We start from the raw sequence: 12,656 nt of genomic DNA on the forward strand, positions 1-12,656 counted from the left end.
TCCATGACAATGGTTGGCATACTAATGTGTAATCTCGATTGTGAATACAATTCTGTAACTAGGATTTGATTGTCCATTAGCTTTTGGCTCCCGTTTTAAAGGTCAAAATTCCACAGTTTACACTGAGCCTGTAATTATACAGTGGAGCGTGCAGCCAGTTCAACCTGAACACATTCTCCATTCATTCTTTCAAGGTAATTTCATTAAACAGTCCACTGTGTATTGATGCTCTGGAATTTAGTGCAATGTTTTGACGATTTTGGGTCTTTGTTATACCCTACACCTGCAATCATCCATTTTATTTACCTGTTGACTGATTGTTTTCCTCCTTTAGTCTCATTTCATCTCGGCCCTGACGGTGGTGTTTGTCAACTCCAAGTCTCTGTCATCTCTGAAGATCGACGACACACCGGTGGATGACCCGTCCCTGAAGGTCCTGGTGGCCAACAACAGCGACACGCTGAGGATGTTGAAGATGAGCAGCTGCCCTCATGTCTCCCCTGCAGGTAGGGTGCTTGTCTGAGTTTATGGTCATTGAACGAGCCCTAGAATGGATTATTCCATTGATGAATGGTCCCTTAGCAACGCCATACAGTCGACTCCTGATTAGGCACTCAATAAGTGCCAACTCTGTTTAAAAAATGAATGGAAGTATATATGGAGACAGTTTAGTGGTTAAAAGGAGGGGTTAAATACATGTAAAAAAAATCTGTTATACACTGCTCAAAAAAATAAAGGGAACACTTAAACAACACAATGTAACTCCAAGTCAATCACACTTCTGTGAAATCAAACTGTCCACTTAGGAAGCAACACTGATTGACAATACATTTCACATGCTGTTGTGCAAATGGAATAGACAACAGGTGGAAATTATAGGCAATTAGCAAGACACCCCCAATAAAGGAGTGGTTCTGCAGGCGGGGACCACAGACCACTTCTCAGTTCCTATGCTTCCTGGCTGATGTTTTGGTCACTTTTGAATGCTGGCGGTGCTTTCACTCTAGTGGTAGCATGAGACGGAGTCTACAACCCACACAAGTGGCTCAGGTAGTGCAGCTCATCCAGGATGGCACATCAATGCGAGCTATGGCAAGAAGGTTTGCTGTGTCTGTCAGCGTAGTGTCCAGAGCATGGAGGCGCTACCAGGAGACAGGCCAGTACATCAGGAGACGTGGAGGAGGCCGTAGGAGGGCAACAACCCAGCAGCAGGACCGCTACCTCCGCCTTTGTGCAAGGAGGAGCAGGAGAAGCACTGCCAGAGCCCTGCAAAATGACCTCCAGCAGGCCACAAATGTGCATGTGTCTGCTCAAACGGTCAGAAACAGACTCCATGAGGGTGGTATGAGGGCCCGACGTCCACAGGTGGGGGTTGTGCTTACAGCCCAACACCGTGCAGAACACCAAGATTGGCAAATTCGCCACTGGCGCCCTGTGCTCTTCACAGATGAAAGCAGGTTCACACTGAGCATGTGACAGACGTGACAGAGTCTGGAGACGCCGTGGAGAACGTTCTGCTGCCTGCAACATCCTCCAGCATGACCGGTTTGGCGGTGGGTCAGTCATGGTGTGGGGTGGCAGTTCTTTGGGGGGCCGCACAGCCCTCCATGGCTCGCCAGAGGTAGCCTGACTGCCATTAGGTACCGAGATGAGATCCTCAGACCCCTTGTGAGACCATATGCTGGTGCAGTTGGCCCTGGGTTCCTCCTAATGCAAGACAATGCTAGACCTCATGTGGCTGGAGTGTGTCAGCAGTTCCTGCAAGAGCAAGGCATTGATGCTATGGACTGGCCCGCCCGTTCCCCAGACCTGAATCCAATTGAGCACATCTGGGACATCATGTCTCGCTCCATCCACCAACGCCACGTTGCACCACAGACTGTCCAGGAGTTGGCGGATGCTTTAGTCCAGGTCTGGGAGGAGATCCCTCAGGAGACCATCCGCCACCTCATCAGGAGCATGCCCAGCAGTTGTAGGGAGGTCATACAGGCACGTGGAGGCCACACACACTCCTGAGCCTCATTTTGACTTGTTTTAAGGACATTACATCAAAGTTGGATCAGCCTGTAGTGTGGTTTTCCACTTTAATTTTGAGTGTGACTCCAAATCCGACCTCCATGGGTTGATAAATTGGATTTCCATTGATTATTTTTGTGTGATTTTGTTGTCAGCACATTCAACTATGTAAAGAAAAAAGTATTTAATAAGATTATTTCTTTCATTCAGATCTAGGATGTGTTGTTTAAGTGTTCCCTTTATTTTTTTGAGCAGTATATTTCTCCGATATAGGATAGACACTTCAGAACAGACTTTCTTTAGAAATGTTTTGGACTATGTTTATCCATATATGAAGCTGTTATTCAATGCATTTCTATGGGCTAATTGTAATAAGGCCAAGTAAATTAAGTGTTTAATCAACGCATTTTTTATTAATTTGTTTGATACCTTAAGGGGTCCTAAAATTCAAAATCAAATAGTTAAATGATCCTTGGTATGATCCGCCCCCCCCTCCCAATGCTGAGGCCAAGGCCTCTTTTACACATGAGACTTGTAATTACAAAAATATACACTTCAATTAAGAAATTCAAAACAGAAATACCAAACGCATTCATCAGCAGGGCCTAAAATGAACACCAGCCACGTGCCAAATGCGGGAATATTTTGGCATTGGCGGGTAAGGTGTCTATTTCACCAGCCACATTGGCAAGTGGTCAGGGCTTCACAGTCTGAGCATTTCACTTGCATTTGTGAATAAAAATAGTGAAGTATGATCACATTTATAGCAAAATAAATGCTGCAGGAGCCGTTTTCAAAGTATTTCTGCCGTTTTGTTTCATAGCTGGTAAATTAATCGTCAAAGAAAGTCAAAGAAAAAAGAAGCCTCTATAGCAGTGGTTGCCAACCCATTGGTAGCGATCGACTGGTCGATCTCCAAAGCATTCCTAGTCAATCACCAAACATTTCAGTAAAAAAAAACTATGATTAAGCCTTGGCGTTTCTATTTTTTGTTTTATTTGTTTCGTGCTGTTGGCGGTAGGTGCACTTGATTCAGCAACCGTAGTGTCGGGAAGGCAAAGTGTTCACATTTTGAACCATTTCATGTGTCTGAAGGTAGAACTCTGCCTACCCAGGAGGCCCAGAGAGCAAATCAAGTGCACCTACAGGACTACCGCTGGCCAATCAAATAGCTTAGATCACCGTGTCTGCACAGTTTCTTCCAGCCATAGACTATAAAAATAAGCCTTGAGTGCACAGCAAAGTTGATACTGTGAGATTTCAAAACTTTTAAAACCAAAGCACTGCTGTTTTTGAGTCATTTCATGTTTGTTATTCAGCACTGTCGACATGTTTATAAGCCATAAAATGTGCTACAACCAACACTGCAACTGCAATGAATGAGTATAGCAAAGTGTTTCGATAAGCTTGCGTTATTATTATAAACTTGTCTCTTTTTTTATATATTTTTTATTTTGAGTAATATTTCACTTTATCTGGACATCGGATTAACATTAATTGGTGCATGAGGCAGAAATAATGCAGTGCGACTTGAGTTTTGCCATCAGCTGGAAGACAGAGTCCCCTTTTTGTCAATGGCGGGAGGGAGAGCGGAGAGGACGGTGAGTTAGTAGAGGCAGCCTCACTGCTGATTACTCCCTCCCCTCAAAATCAGATGCAGGCCATCAGTCCAGTAAAATAAAGCAAATTATGTTCACTCAGCTGTGCCTCAAAAGTAATACAACAGATGATCAATTACAGGTGTGATCATATATATATACAAAAGTATGTGGACACGCCTTCAAATTTGTGGATTTTGCTATTTCAGCAGCACATGTTGCTGAATTATTATAAAATCGACCACACAGCCATGCAATCTCCATAGACAAGCATTGGCAGTAGAATGGCCTTACTGTAGAGCTCAGTGACTTTCAACATGGCAGCGTCATAGGATGTCAGTCAGTTCGTCAAATTTATGCTCTGCTAGAGCTGTTATTGTGAAGTGGAAACGTCTACGAGCAACAATGGCTCAGCTGTGAAGTGGTAGACGCCACAAGCGCACAGAACTGGACCGCTGAGTACTGAAGCGTGTAGCGTGTAAAAATCGTCTGTCCTCTGTTGCAATACTCAATACCGAGTTCCAAACTGCCTCTGGACGCAACGTCAGCATTAATAACTGTTTGTCGGGAGTTTCATGAAATGGGTTTCCATAGCAGCCGCACACAAGCCTAAGATCACCATGTGCAACGCCAAGCGTCGGCTGGAGTTGCGTAAAGCTCACCGCCATTAGACTCTGGAGCAGTGGAAACGCGTTCTCTGAAGTGATGACGCACGCTTCACCATCTGGCAGTCCGACGTACGAATCTGGGTTTGGCGGATGCCAGGAGAACACTACCTGCCCCAATGCATAGTGACAACTGTAAAGTTTGGTGGAGGAGGAATAATGGTCTGGAGCTGCTTTTCATGGTTCGGGCTAGGCCCCATAGTTCCCGTAAAGGGAAATCTTAAAGCTACAGCATACAATGACGTTCTAGATGATTCTGTGCTTCTAACTTTGTGGCAACAGTTTGGGGAAAGCCCTTTCTTGTTTCAGCATGACAATGCCCCTGTGCACAAAGCGAGGTCGATACAGAAATGTTTTGTCGAGAACAGTGTGGAAGAACTTGTCTGGCCTGCACAGAGCCCTGACCTCAACCTCATCAAACAAAATGGGGATGAATTGGAACGCCGACTGTGAGCCAGGCCTAATCACCCATCAGTGCCCGACCTCACTAATGTTCTTGTAGCTGAATGGAAGCAAGTCCCTGCAGCAATGTTGCAACATCTAGTGGAAAGCCTTCCGAGAAGAGTGGACGCTATTATAGCAGCAAAGGGGGGACCAACTCCATATTATTGCCGATGATTTTGGAATGAGATGGTTCACGAGCAGATGTCCAAATACCTTTGGTCATGTAGTGTACCTAAAATGTTTAAATATCATTTCTAAATGGTCTGAAGATAAACATTGGCAATGCACTTCAAGGATAGCCAATATGCAGTCATAATGCATTTATTGGGCATATAGCCTACTACAAACCTCATTGCTACAGACCTGTTTTAATAGGTTAATGTTGAAAAGGTTTACGTTTGTTTAAAAAAAGAACAATTCATAGCAGTAGATCTCAGCTTGCATTTTGACTCAAAAGGTTGGTGACCACTGATCTAACCTGTCCCACCTCGCTCTGCAACACTGCTTGGCTGGGGGCTGTGGGCACGTGAAGAGCTGAGTGAAAGATTAATTTTTAGAAGTGCTGCGCACATGCATAAGTTGGTCTAATTTACTTGTTACCACGGTAACCTCCCGTCCTTTAAAGGGGAAGGTGAACATATTTTGGTTCAAAGACTTGGGTCACAAAGTTTTATTAAACAATATACCACATTACTTTAGAAACATTACAAAGCATGCTCATGTGTTTTGTTGTTGAAATTGTAACAAAAAAAAGTATTTTGGCTGGTAAAAAATATTGAGTGGCTGGTAGATTTGTAAATCTACCTGCCACAGAGGCTGGTGGATCAATATGTTAATTTTAGGCCCTGTTTATCAGTAATAAGGTCCTCAATCAGACTTCCAAGAGGCTTCTGAATTAATTTGTCAATTCTCCTTTTAATGGCTTATTTCAGACCAATAGTAATCTACAAACCACAGTAAACTACAAAAGCCAAATTCATTGTAGGCGGAATGAGTGTGCTCTATTCTTAACCATATCATAGATTTTTCCTGGACCCACTTAAATAGCCAGCTCTGGTAAGGGCTGTTTATTTAGTTGAATCCAGATGTTTTTCTCTGGTAAGCCTACTATTTATAGATAATGGCTTTTATGTCTGAGCTCTTATTCCCCTCAATGGTCAAAATGTGTCTGATAAAAAATGTGTCTGAAACTTTTCAATCTGTAACAGGGCTTTTTAACGCCGGTCCTGGAGGGCCAAAACACTTCTAGTTTTTGTTTCTACCTAGTAGTTAAAGGAAAACTCCACCACTTTTCAACCTCAAGTTCTACCCGATGACATCATCAAAAGTTACATTTTAAAAAGACTGCAAGAAAATACCCTCCCTCTGGCTAGAAACTAGTTGCCGGTCTTGATAATCACGCTTTTTTTAAATGTATTTTTTTATCGTACCTTGTGATGTCACAGAAGCATTTTTTAGGACCTTATCTTTTTTTAACCACAGATCATAGAAACACACCGTTTTTACATATGTAGACACTGGTATGGTGCTGGAGTTATGAAAAGTGGTGGAATTTACATTTAATTGCACTCACCTGATGTCTTCGGTCTGAATTAAACCAGAAGTGTTTCGGCCTTCCAGGACGAGAGTTGGAGAGCCCTGGCATCTGCCTGTAAAGAGCTTTGATTGTTTCAACGTTTAAGTGAGCTACCTTCATATCTGTAGTTTCAAACCAAAAACCTTGGGCACAACAGTGAAAGCCCTCATTAACACTTAACCTGTTATGGCTAGGGGGCAGTATTTTCACGGCTGGATAAAAAACGTACCCGATTTAATCTGGTTACTACTCCTGCCCAGTAACTAGAATATGCATATAATTATTGGCTTTGGATTGAAAACACTCCAAAGTTTCTAAAACTGTTTGAATGGTGTCTGTGAGTATAACAGAACTCAAATGGCAGGTCAAAACCTGAGAGATTCCTTTACAGGAAGTGGCCTGTCTGACCATTTCTTGAACTTCTTTGCCATCTCTATCTTTTACAAAGGATCTCTGCTCTAACGTGACACTTCCTACGTCTTCCATGGGCGCTCAGAGCCCGGGAAAAAACAGAATGTCGTCATCCCAGCCCCAGGCTGAAACACATTATCGCCTTTCTCAAGTGGCCGATCAAGGGACTGTGGGCTTAGGCGTGTGCCCTGGCCGCCCCCATCTTTGTGATTTTTCCTCTGTTTGCCGAAAAGGAGATTCCCGGTCTGAATATTATCGCTTTTTTACGAGATAAATTGCATAAAAATTGATTTTAAACAGTGGTTGACATGCTTCGAAGTACGGTAATGGAATATTTAGACATTTTTTGTCACGAATTGCGCCATGCGCGCGACCCTGATTTACCATTTCTGATAGTGTCTGGGACGCACGAACAAAACGCCGCTATTCGGATATAACGATGGATTATTTTGGACCAAACCAACATTTGTTATTGAAGTAGCAGTCCTGGGAGTGCATTCTGACGAAGATAACAAAAGGTAATCAAACTTTTATAATAGTAAATCTGATATTGGTGAAGGCTAAACTTGCCGGGTGTCTAAATAGCTAGCCCGTGATGGCTGGGCTATGTACTTAGAATATTGCAAAATGTGCTTTCACCAAAAAGCTAATTTAAAATCGGACATATCGAGTGCATAGAGGAGTTCCGTATCTATAATTCTTAAAATAATTGTTATGCTTTTTGTGAACGTTTATCGTGAGTAATTTAGTAAATTGTTAGCAAATTCCCCGGAAATTTGCGGGGGGTATGCTAGTTCTGAACGTCACATGCTAATGTAAAAAGCTGTTTTTTGATATAAATATGAACTTGATTGAACAAAACATGCATGTATTGTATAACATAATGTCCTAGGTGTGTCATCTGATGAAGATCATCAAAGGTTAGTGCTGCATTTAGCTGTCTTCTGGGTTTTTGTGACATTATATGCTAGCTTGAAAAATGGGTGTCTGATTATTTCTGGCTTGGTACTCTGCTGACATAATCTAATGTTTTGCTTTCGCTGTAAAGCCTTTTTGAAATCGGACAGTGTGGTTAGATAAAGGAGAGTCTTGTCTTTAAAATGCTGTGAAATAGTCATATGTTTGAAAAATTGAAGTTTTTGTATTTTTGAGGAATTTGTAATTCGCGCCACGCCTATCATTGGATATTGGAGCAGGTGTTCCGCTAGCGGAACGTCTAGATGTAAGAGGTTAAACTGCCTGGTCTCACTACCCCCCTCATTGGTGTAGTGTTCTGCCCCTGAGCAAGGCAGTTCCCCGGGCGCCGAAGACGTGGATGCCGATTTAAGGCAGCCCCCCGCACCACTCTAATTCAGAGGGGTTGGGTTAAAATGCGGAAGACACATTTCAGTTGTGCAACTGACAAGGTATCCTCCCTTTCCCAATGAGCAGCCATTTTGACTGCAACGTTCTAACTAGGCTTGGGCGGTATAGCGTATACCGGGGGTATTTTGGAAAAAGCCACTGGATGGTTTTTCAATGTTGTTGAAACTATTTCTTTGAAGTTGTTTTAGAAATTTGAATATTTGAAGCTACCTTTTATAAGTAAATACGTGCAGTCAACTTGTGCAATACGTTAGGAGATAAAGACCATTGCATTCTGTCACATTATTATGTTGTTTACTGTAGTCACGTGGTGTTTGTTTACAAATACACAACGACAAGAGACCGGAGCCTTGTGTGAAGCATGCGAACAGGTGATCTAATTACAGCATGGAATTCACAACTAAATGTTTGCCAGTTAGATATCTTCTAACTATTAAGTTGACTGTCTAAAATGTGCTAAATGCTCAGCAAATACTTCTCTGATAGAGTTCAGTGTGTCAAATCGGAGGGCCTGTTGTCCAGACCTCTGGCAGTCTCTGGGTGTGCCACAGGGTTCAATTCTCGGGCCGACTCTCTTCTCTGTATACATCAATGATGTTGCTCTTGCTGCTGGTGATTCTCTGATCCACCTCTACGCAGACGACACCATTCTGTATATTTCTGGCCCCTCTTTGGACACTGTGTTAACAAACCCCCAGACGAGCTTCAATGCCATACAACACTCCTTCCGTGGCCTCCAACTGCTCTTAAACACAAGTAAAACTAATTGCATGCTATTCAACCGATCGCTACCAGCACCTGCTTGCCCGTCCAGCATCACTACTCTGGACGGCTCTGACTTAGAATACGTGGACAACTACAAATACCTGGGTGTCTGGTTAGACTGTAAACTCTCCTTCCAGACTCACATCAAACATCTCCAATCCAAAGTTAAATCTAGAATTGGCTTCCTATTTCGCAACAAAGCATCCTTCACTCATGCTGCCAAACATACCCTCGTAAAACTGACCATCCTACCGATCCTCGACTTCGGTGATGTCATCTATAAAATAGCCTCCAACGCTCTACTCAACAAACTGGATGCAGTCAGTCACAGTGCCATCCGTTTTGTCACCAAAGCCCATACACTACCCACCATTGCAACCTGTATGCTCTCATTGGTTGGCCCTCGCTTCATACTCGTCGCCAAATCAACTGGCTACAGGTTATCTACAAGTCTCTGCTAGGTAAAGCCCTGCCTTATCTCAGCTCACTGGTCACCATAGCAGCACCCACTCGTAGCACGCGCTCCAGCAGGTATATCTCTCTTGTCACCCCCAAAGCCAATTCCTCCTTTGGTCGTCTTTCCTTCCAGTTCTCTAATGCCAATGACTGGAACGAACTGCAAAAATCTCTGAAACTGGAGACTCATATCTCCCTCACTAGCTTTAAGCACCAGCTGTCAGAGCAGCTCACAGATCACTGCACCTGTACATAGCCCATCTGTAAACAGCCCATCTATCTACCTACCTCATTCCCATACTGTATTTATCTTGCTCCTTTGCACCCCAGTATCTCTACTTGCACATTCATCTTCTGCACATCTACCATTCCAGTGTTTAATTGCTATATTGTAATTACTTTGCCACCATGGCCTATTTATTGCCTTAACCTACCTCATTTGCACTCACTGAATATAGACTTTTTGTTTTCTTTTGTTCTACTGTATTATTGACTGTATGTTTTGTTTATTCCATGTGTAACTCTGTGTTGTATGTGTCGAATTGCTGCGCTTTATCTTGGCCAGGTCGCAGTTGCAAATGAGAACTTGTTCTCAACTAGCCTACCTGGTTAAATAAAGGTGAAAAAAAAAATGTGATTGCTAATTTACTGGTAAATGATTAGCTTCTTCGATAATCAAGCATTCACTTGGTAACAGCAGATAATTCCCTCCTGTATCAAGAGCCTTGCTGGTTAATATTCATTTTGTGCGTGCAGCAAACTGAGTAGCATTTTTGAGTTACTTGTATAGTTTAGGTCAGGAACTGTACAAAATGTTTGCAATGTGGTCGTTAGCATTGTCTTTGAGGATTCCTTATTATTTGTTAGCATTTTGTTAAGTTACTTTTTTGGGGCTTTGAATATTAGTACTTTAAGTAAATACCTGCAGTCAATGTGCACTAGATAATAGATAAGCAGATCGCATTTATCCTTTTTTATTAATGAAGCTTACCGGTACTAGTTTTCCAAAACAGCGGTTTTAGCCAGTCATGTGTTTGTTTAGAAAGAAGCACAATGAGGAAAATGGGAGCTTCGTGAGGCGAGTCACTCCTGCAGCGCAACTTAAGTGAGGTGATAAAGTTACACTTGTATGAAATTCACTACTGTTTGCCAGCTATATAAACTCAGCAAAAAAAGAAATGTCCTCTCACTGTCAACTGCGTGTTATTTTCAGCGAACTTAACCCGTGTAAATATTTGTATGAACATAAGATTCAACAACTGAGACAAACTGAACAAGTTCCACAGACATGTGACTAACAGAAATGGAACAATGTGTCCCTGAACAAAGGGGGGGGGGGTCAAAATAAATCAAAAGTAACAGTCCGTATCTGGTGTGGCCACCAGCTGCATTAAGTACTGCAGTGCATCTCCTCATGAACTGCACCAGATTTGCAAGTTCTTGCTGTGAGATGTTACCCCACTCTTCCACCAAGGCATCTGCAAGTTCCCAGACATTTCTGGGGGGGAATGGCCCTAGCCCTCACCCTTTGATCCAACAGGTCCCAGACGTGCTCAATGGGATTGAGGTCCGGGCTCTTCGCTGGCCATGGCAGAACACTGGGATTCCTGTCTTGTAGGAAATCACACACAGAACGAGCAGTATGGCTGGTGGCATTGTCATGCTGGAGGGTCATGTCAGGATGAGCCTGCAGGAAGGGTACCACATGAGGGAGGAGGATGTCTTCCCTGTAACGCACAGCGTTGAGTTTGCCTGCAATAATGATAAGCTCAGTCCGATGATGCTGTGACACACCGCCCCAGACCATAACGGACCCTCCACCTCCAAATCGATCCCGCTCCAGAGTATAGGCCTTGGTGTAACGCTCATTCCTTCGACGATAAATGTGAATCCGACCATCACCCCTGGTGAGACAAAACCGCGACTCGTCAGTGAAGAGCACTTTTTGCCAGTCCTGTCTGGTCCAGCGATGGTGGGTTTGTGCCCATAGGCGATGTTGTTGCCGGTGATATCTGGTGAGGACCTGCCTTACAACAGGCCTACAAGCCCTCAGTCCAGCCTTTCTCAGCCTATTGCGGACAGTCTGAGCACTGATGGAGGGATTGTGCGTTCCTGGTGTAACTCAGGCAGTTGTTGTTGCCATCCTGTACCTGTCCCGCAGGTGTGATGTTCGGATGTACCGATCCTGTGCAGGTGTTATTACACGTGGTCTGCCACTGCGAGGACGATCAGACGTCCTGTCTCCCTGTAGCGCTGTCTTAGGCATCTCACAGTACGGACATTGCATTTTATTACCCTGGCCACATCTGCAGTCCTCATGCCTCCTTGCAGCATGCCTAAGACATGTTCACGCAGATGAGCAGGGACCCTGGGAATCTTTCTTTTGGTGTTTTTGAGTCAGTAGAAAGGCTTTTTTAGTGTCCTAAGTTTTCATAACTGGGACCTTAATTGCCTACCATCTGTAAGCTGTTAGTGCCTTAACGACCGTTCCACAGGTAAATAAATGTTCATTGTTCATTGAACAAGCATGGGAAACAGTGTTTAAACCCTTCACAATGAAGATCTGTGAAGTTATTTGGATTTTTATGAAATGTCTTTGAAAAATAGGGACGTTTCTTTTTTTGCTGAGTTTCTTATAACTATTAACTTCTATGGGCTAGGTGGGACAGTAGAGTCCCACCTGCGGGACACAGCCAGTGAAATATCAGGGCGGCAAATTGAAAAACAACAAAATGTCATAATTCAATTTTCTCAAACATACGACTATTTTACACCATTTTAAAGATGCACGTCTCCTTGATGTAACCACATTGTCCGATTTCAAAAAGGATTTACAGCGAAAGCAAAACAGATTGTTAGGAGAGTACAAAGACAAAAATAATCACACAGCCATTTTCCAAGCAAGGACGTGTCAAAACCCAAAACCCAGCAAAATGAAGCACTAACCTTTGACGATCTTCATCAGATGACACTCCTAAGACATTATGTTACACAATACATGTATGTTTTGTTCGATAAAGTTCATATTTATATCCAAAAAGAGCATTTTACATTGGCGCGTGACGTTCAGAATTTTTTTTGCCTCCAATACTGCCGGTGAATCAGCACAACAATTTACAAAAATACATCATAAACGTTGATAAAATATTAAACTGTTATTCAAAGAATTATAGATGAACATCTCCTTTATGCAACCGCTGTGACAGATTTAAAAAAAGCACACTTTGCAATAATCTGAGTACTGAGCTCAGAAAAATACACCAGGCAATACAGATACCCGCCATTTTGGAGTCATCTAAAATCATAAATAGCATTAGAAATATTCACTTACCTTTGATGATCTTCATCAGAAGGCACTTC

General features: G+C 43.0%; 1 protein-coding gene across 5 annotated transcripts in view; it reads left to right on the top strand.

The window, feature by feature from the left end:
- The window catches only part of fbxl3a (F-box and leucine-rich repeat protein 3a), a 34,583-nt gene that overhangs the window by 14,635 nt on the left and 7,292 nt on the right, over nt 1-12,656 (top strand). For all 5 annotated transcript variants that reach the window (XM_014163765.3, XM_045704974.2, XM_082966915.1 and 2 more), the window contains one exon: nt 335-506. In XM_014163765.3, the coding sequence (XP_014019240.1) occupies nt 335-506 (172 nt within the window). The remainder of the gene's footprint in view (nt 1-334; nt 507-12,656) is intronic.

The sequence above is a fragment of the Salmo salar genome, chromosome 21 (assembly GCF_965601325.2).
Source record: "Salmo salar chromosome 21, fSalSal1, whole genome shotgun sequence".
NCBI classification, from domain to species: Eukaryota; Metazoa; Chordata; class Actinopteri; order Salmoniformes; family Salmonidae; genus Salmo; species Salmo salar.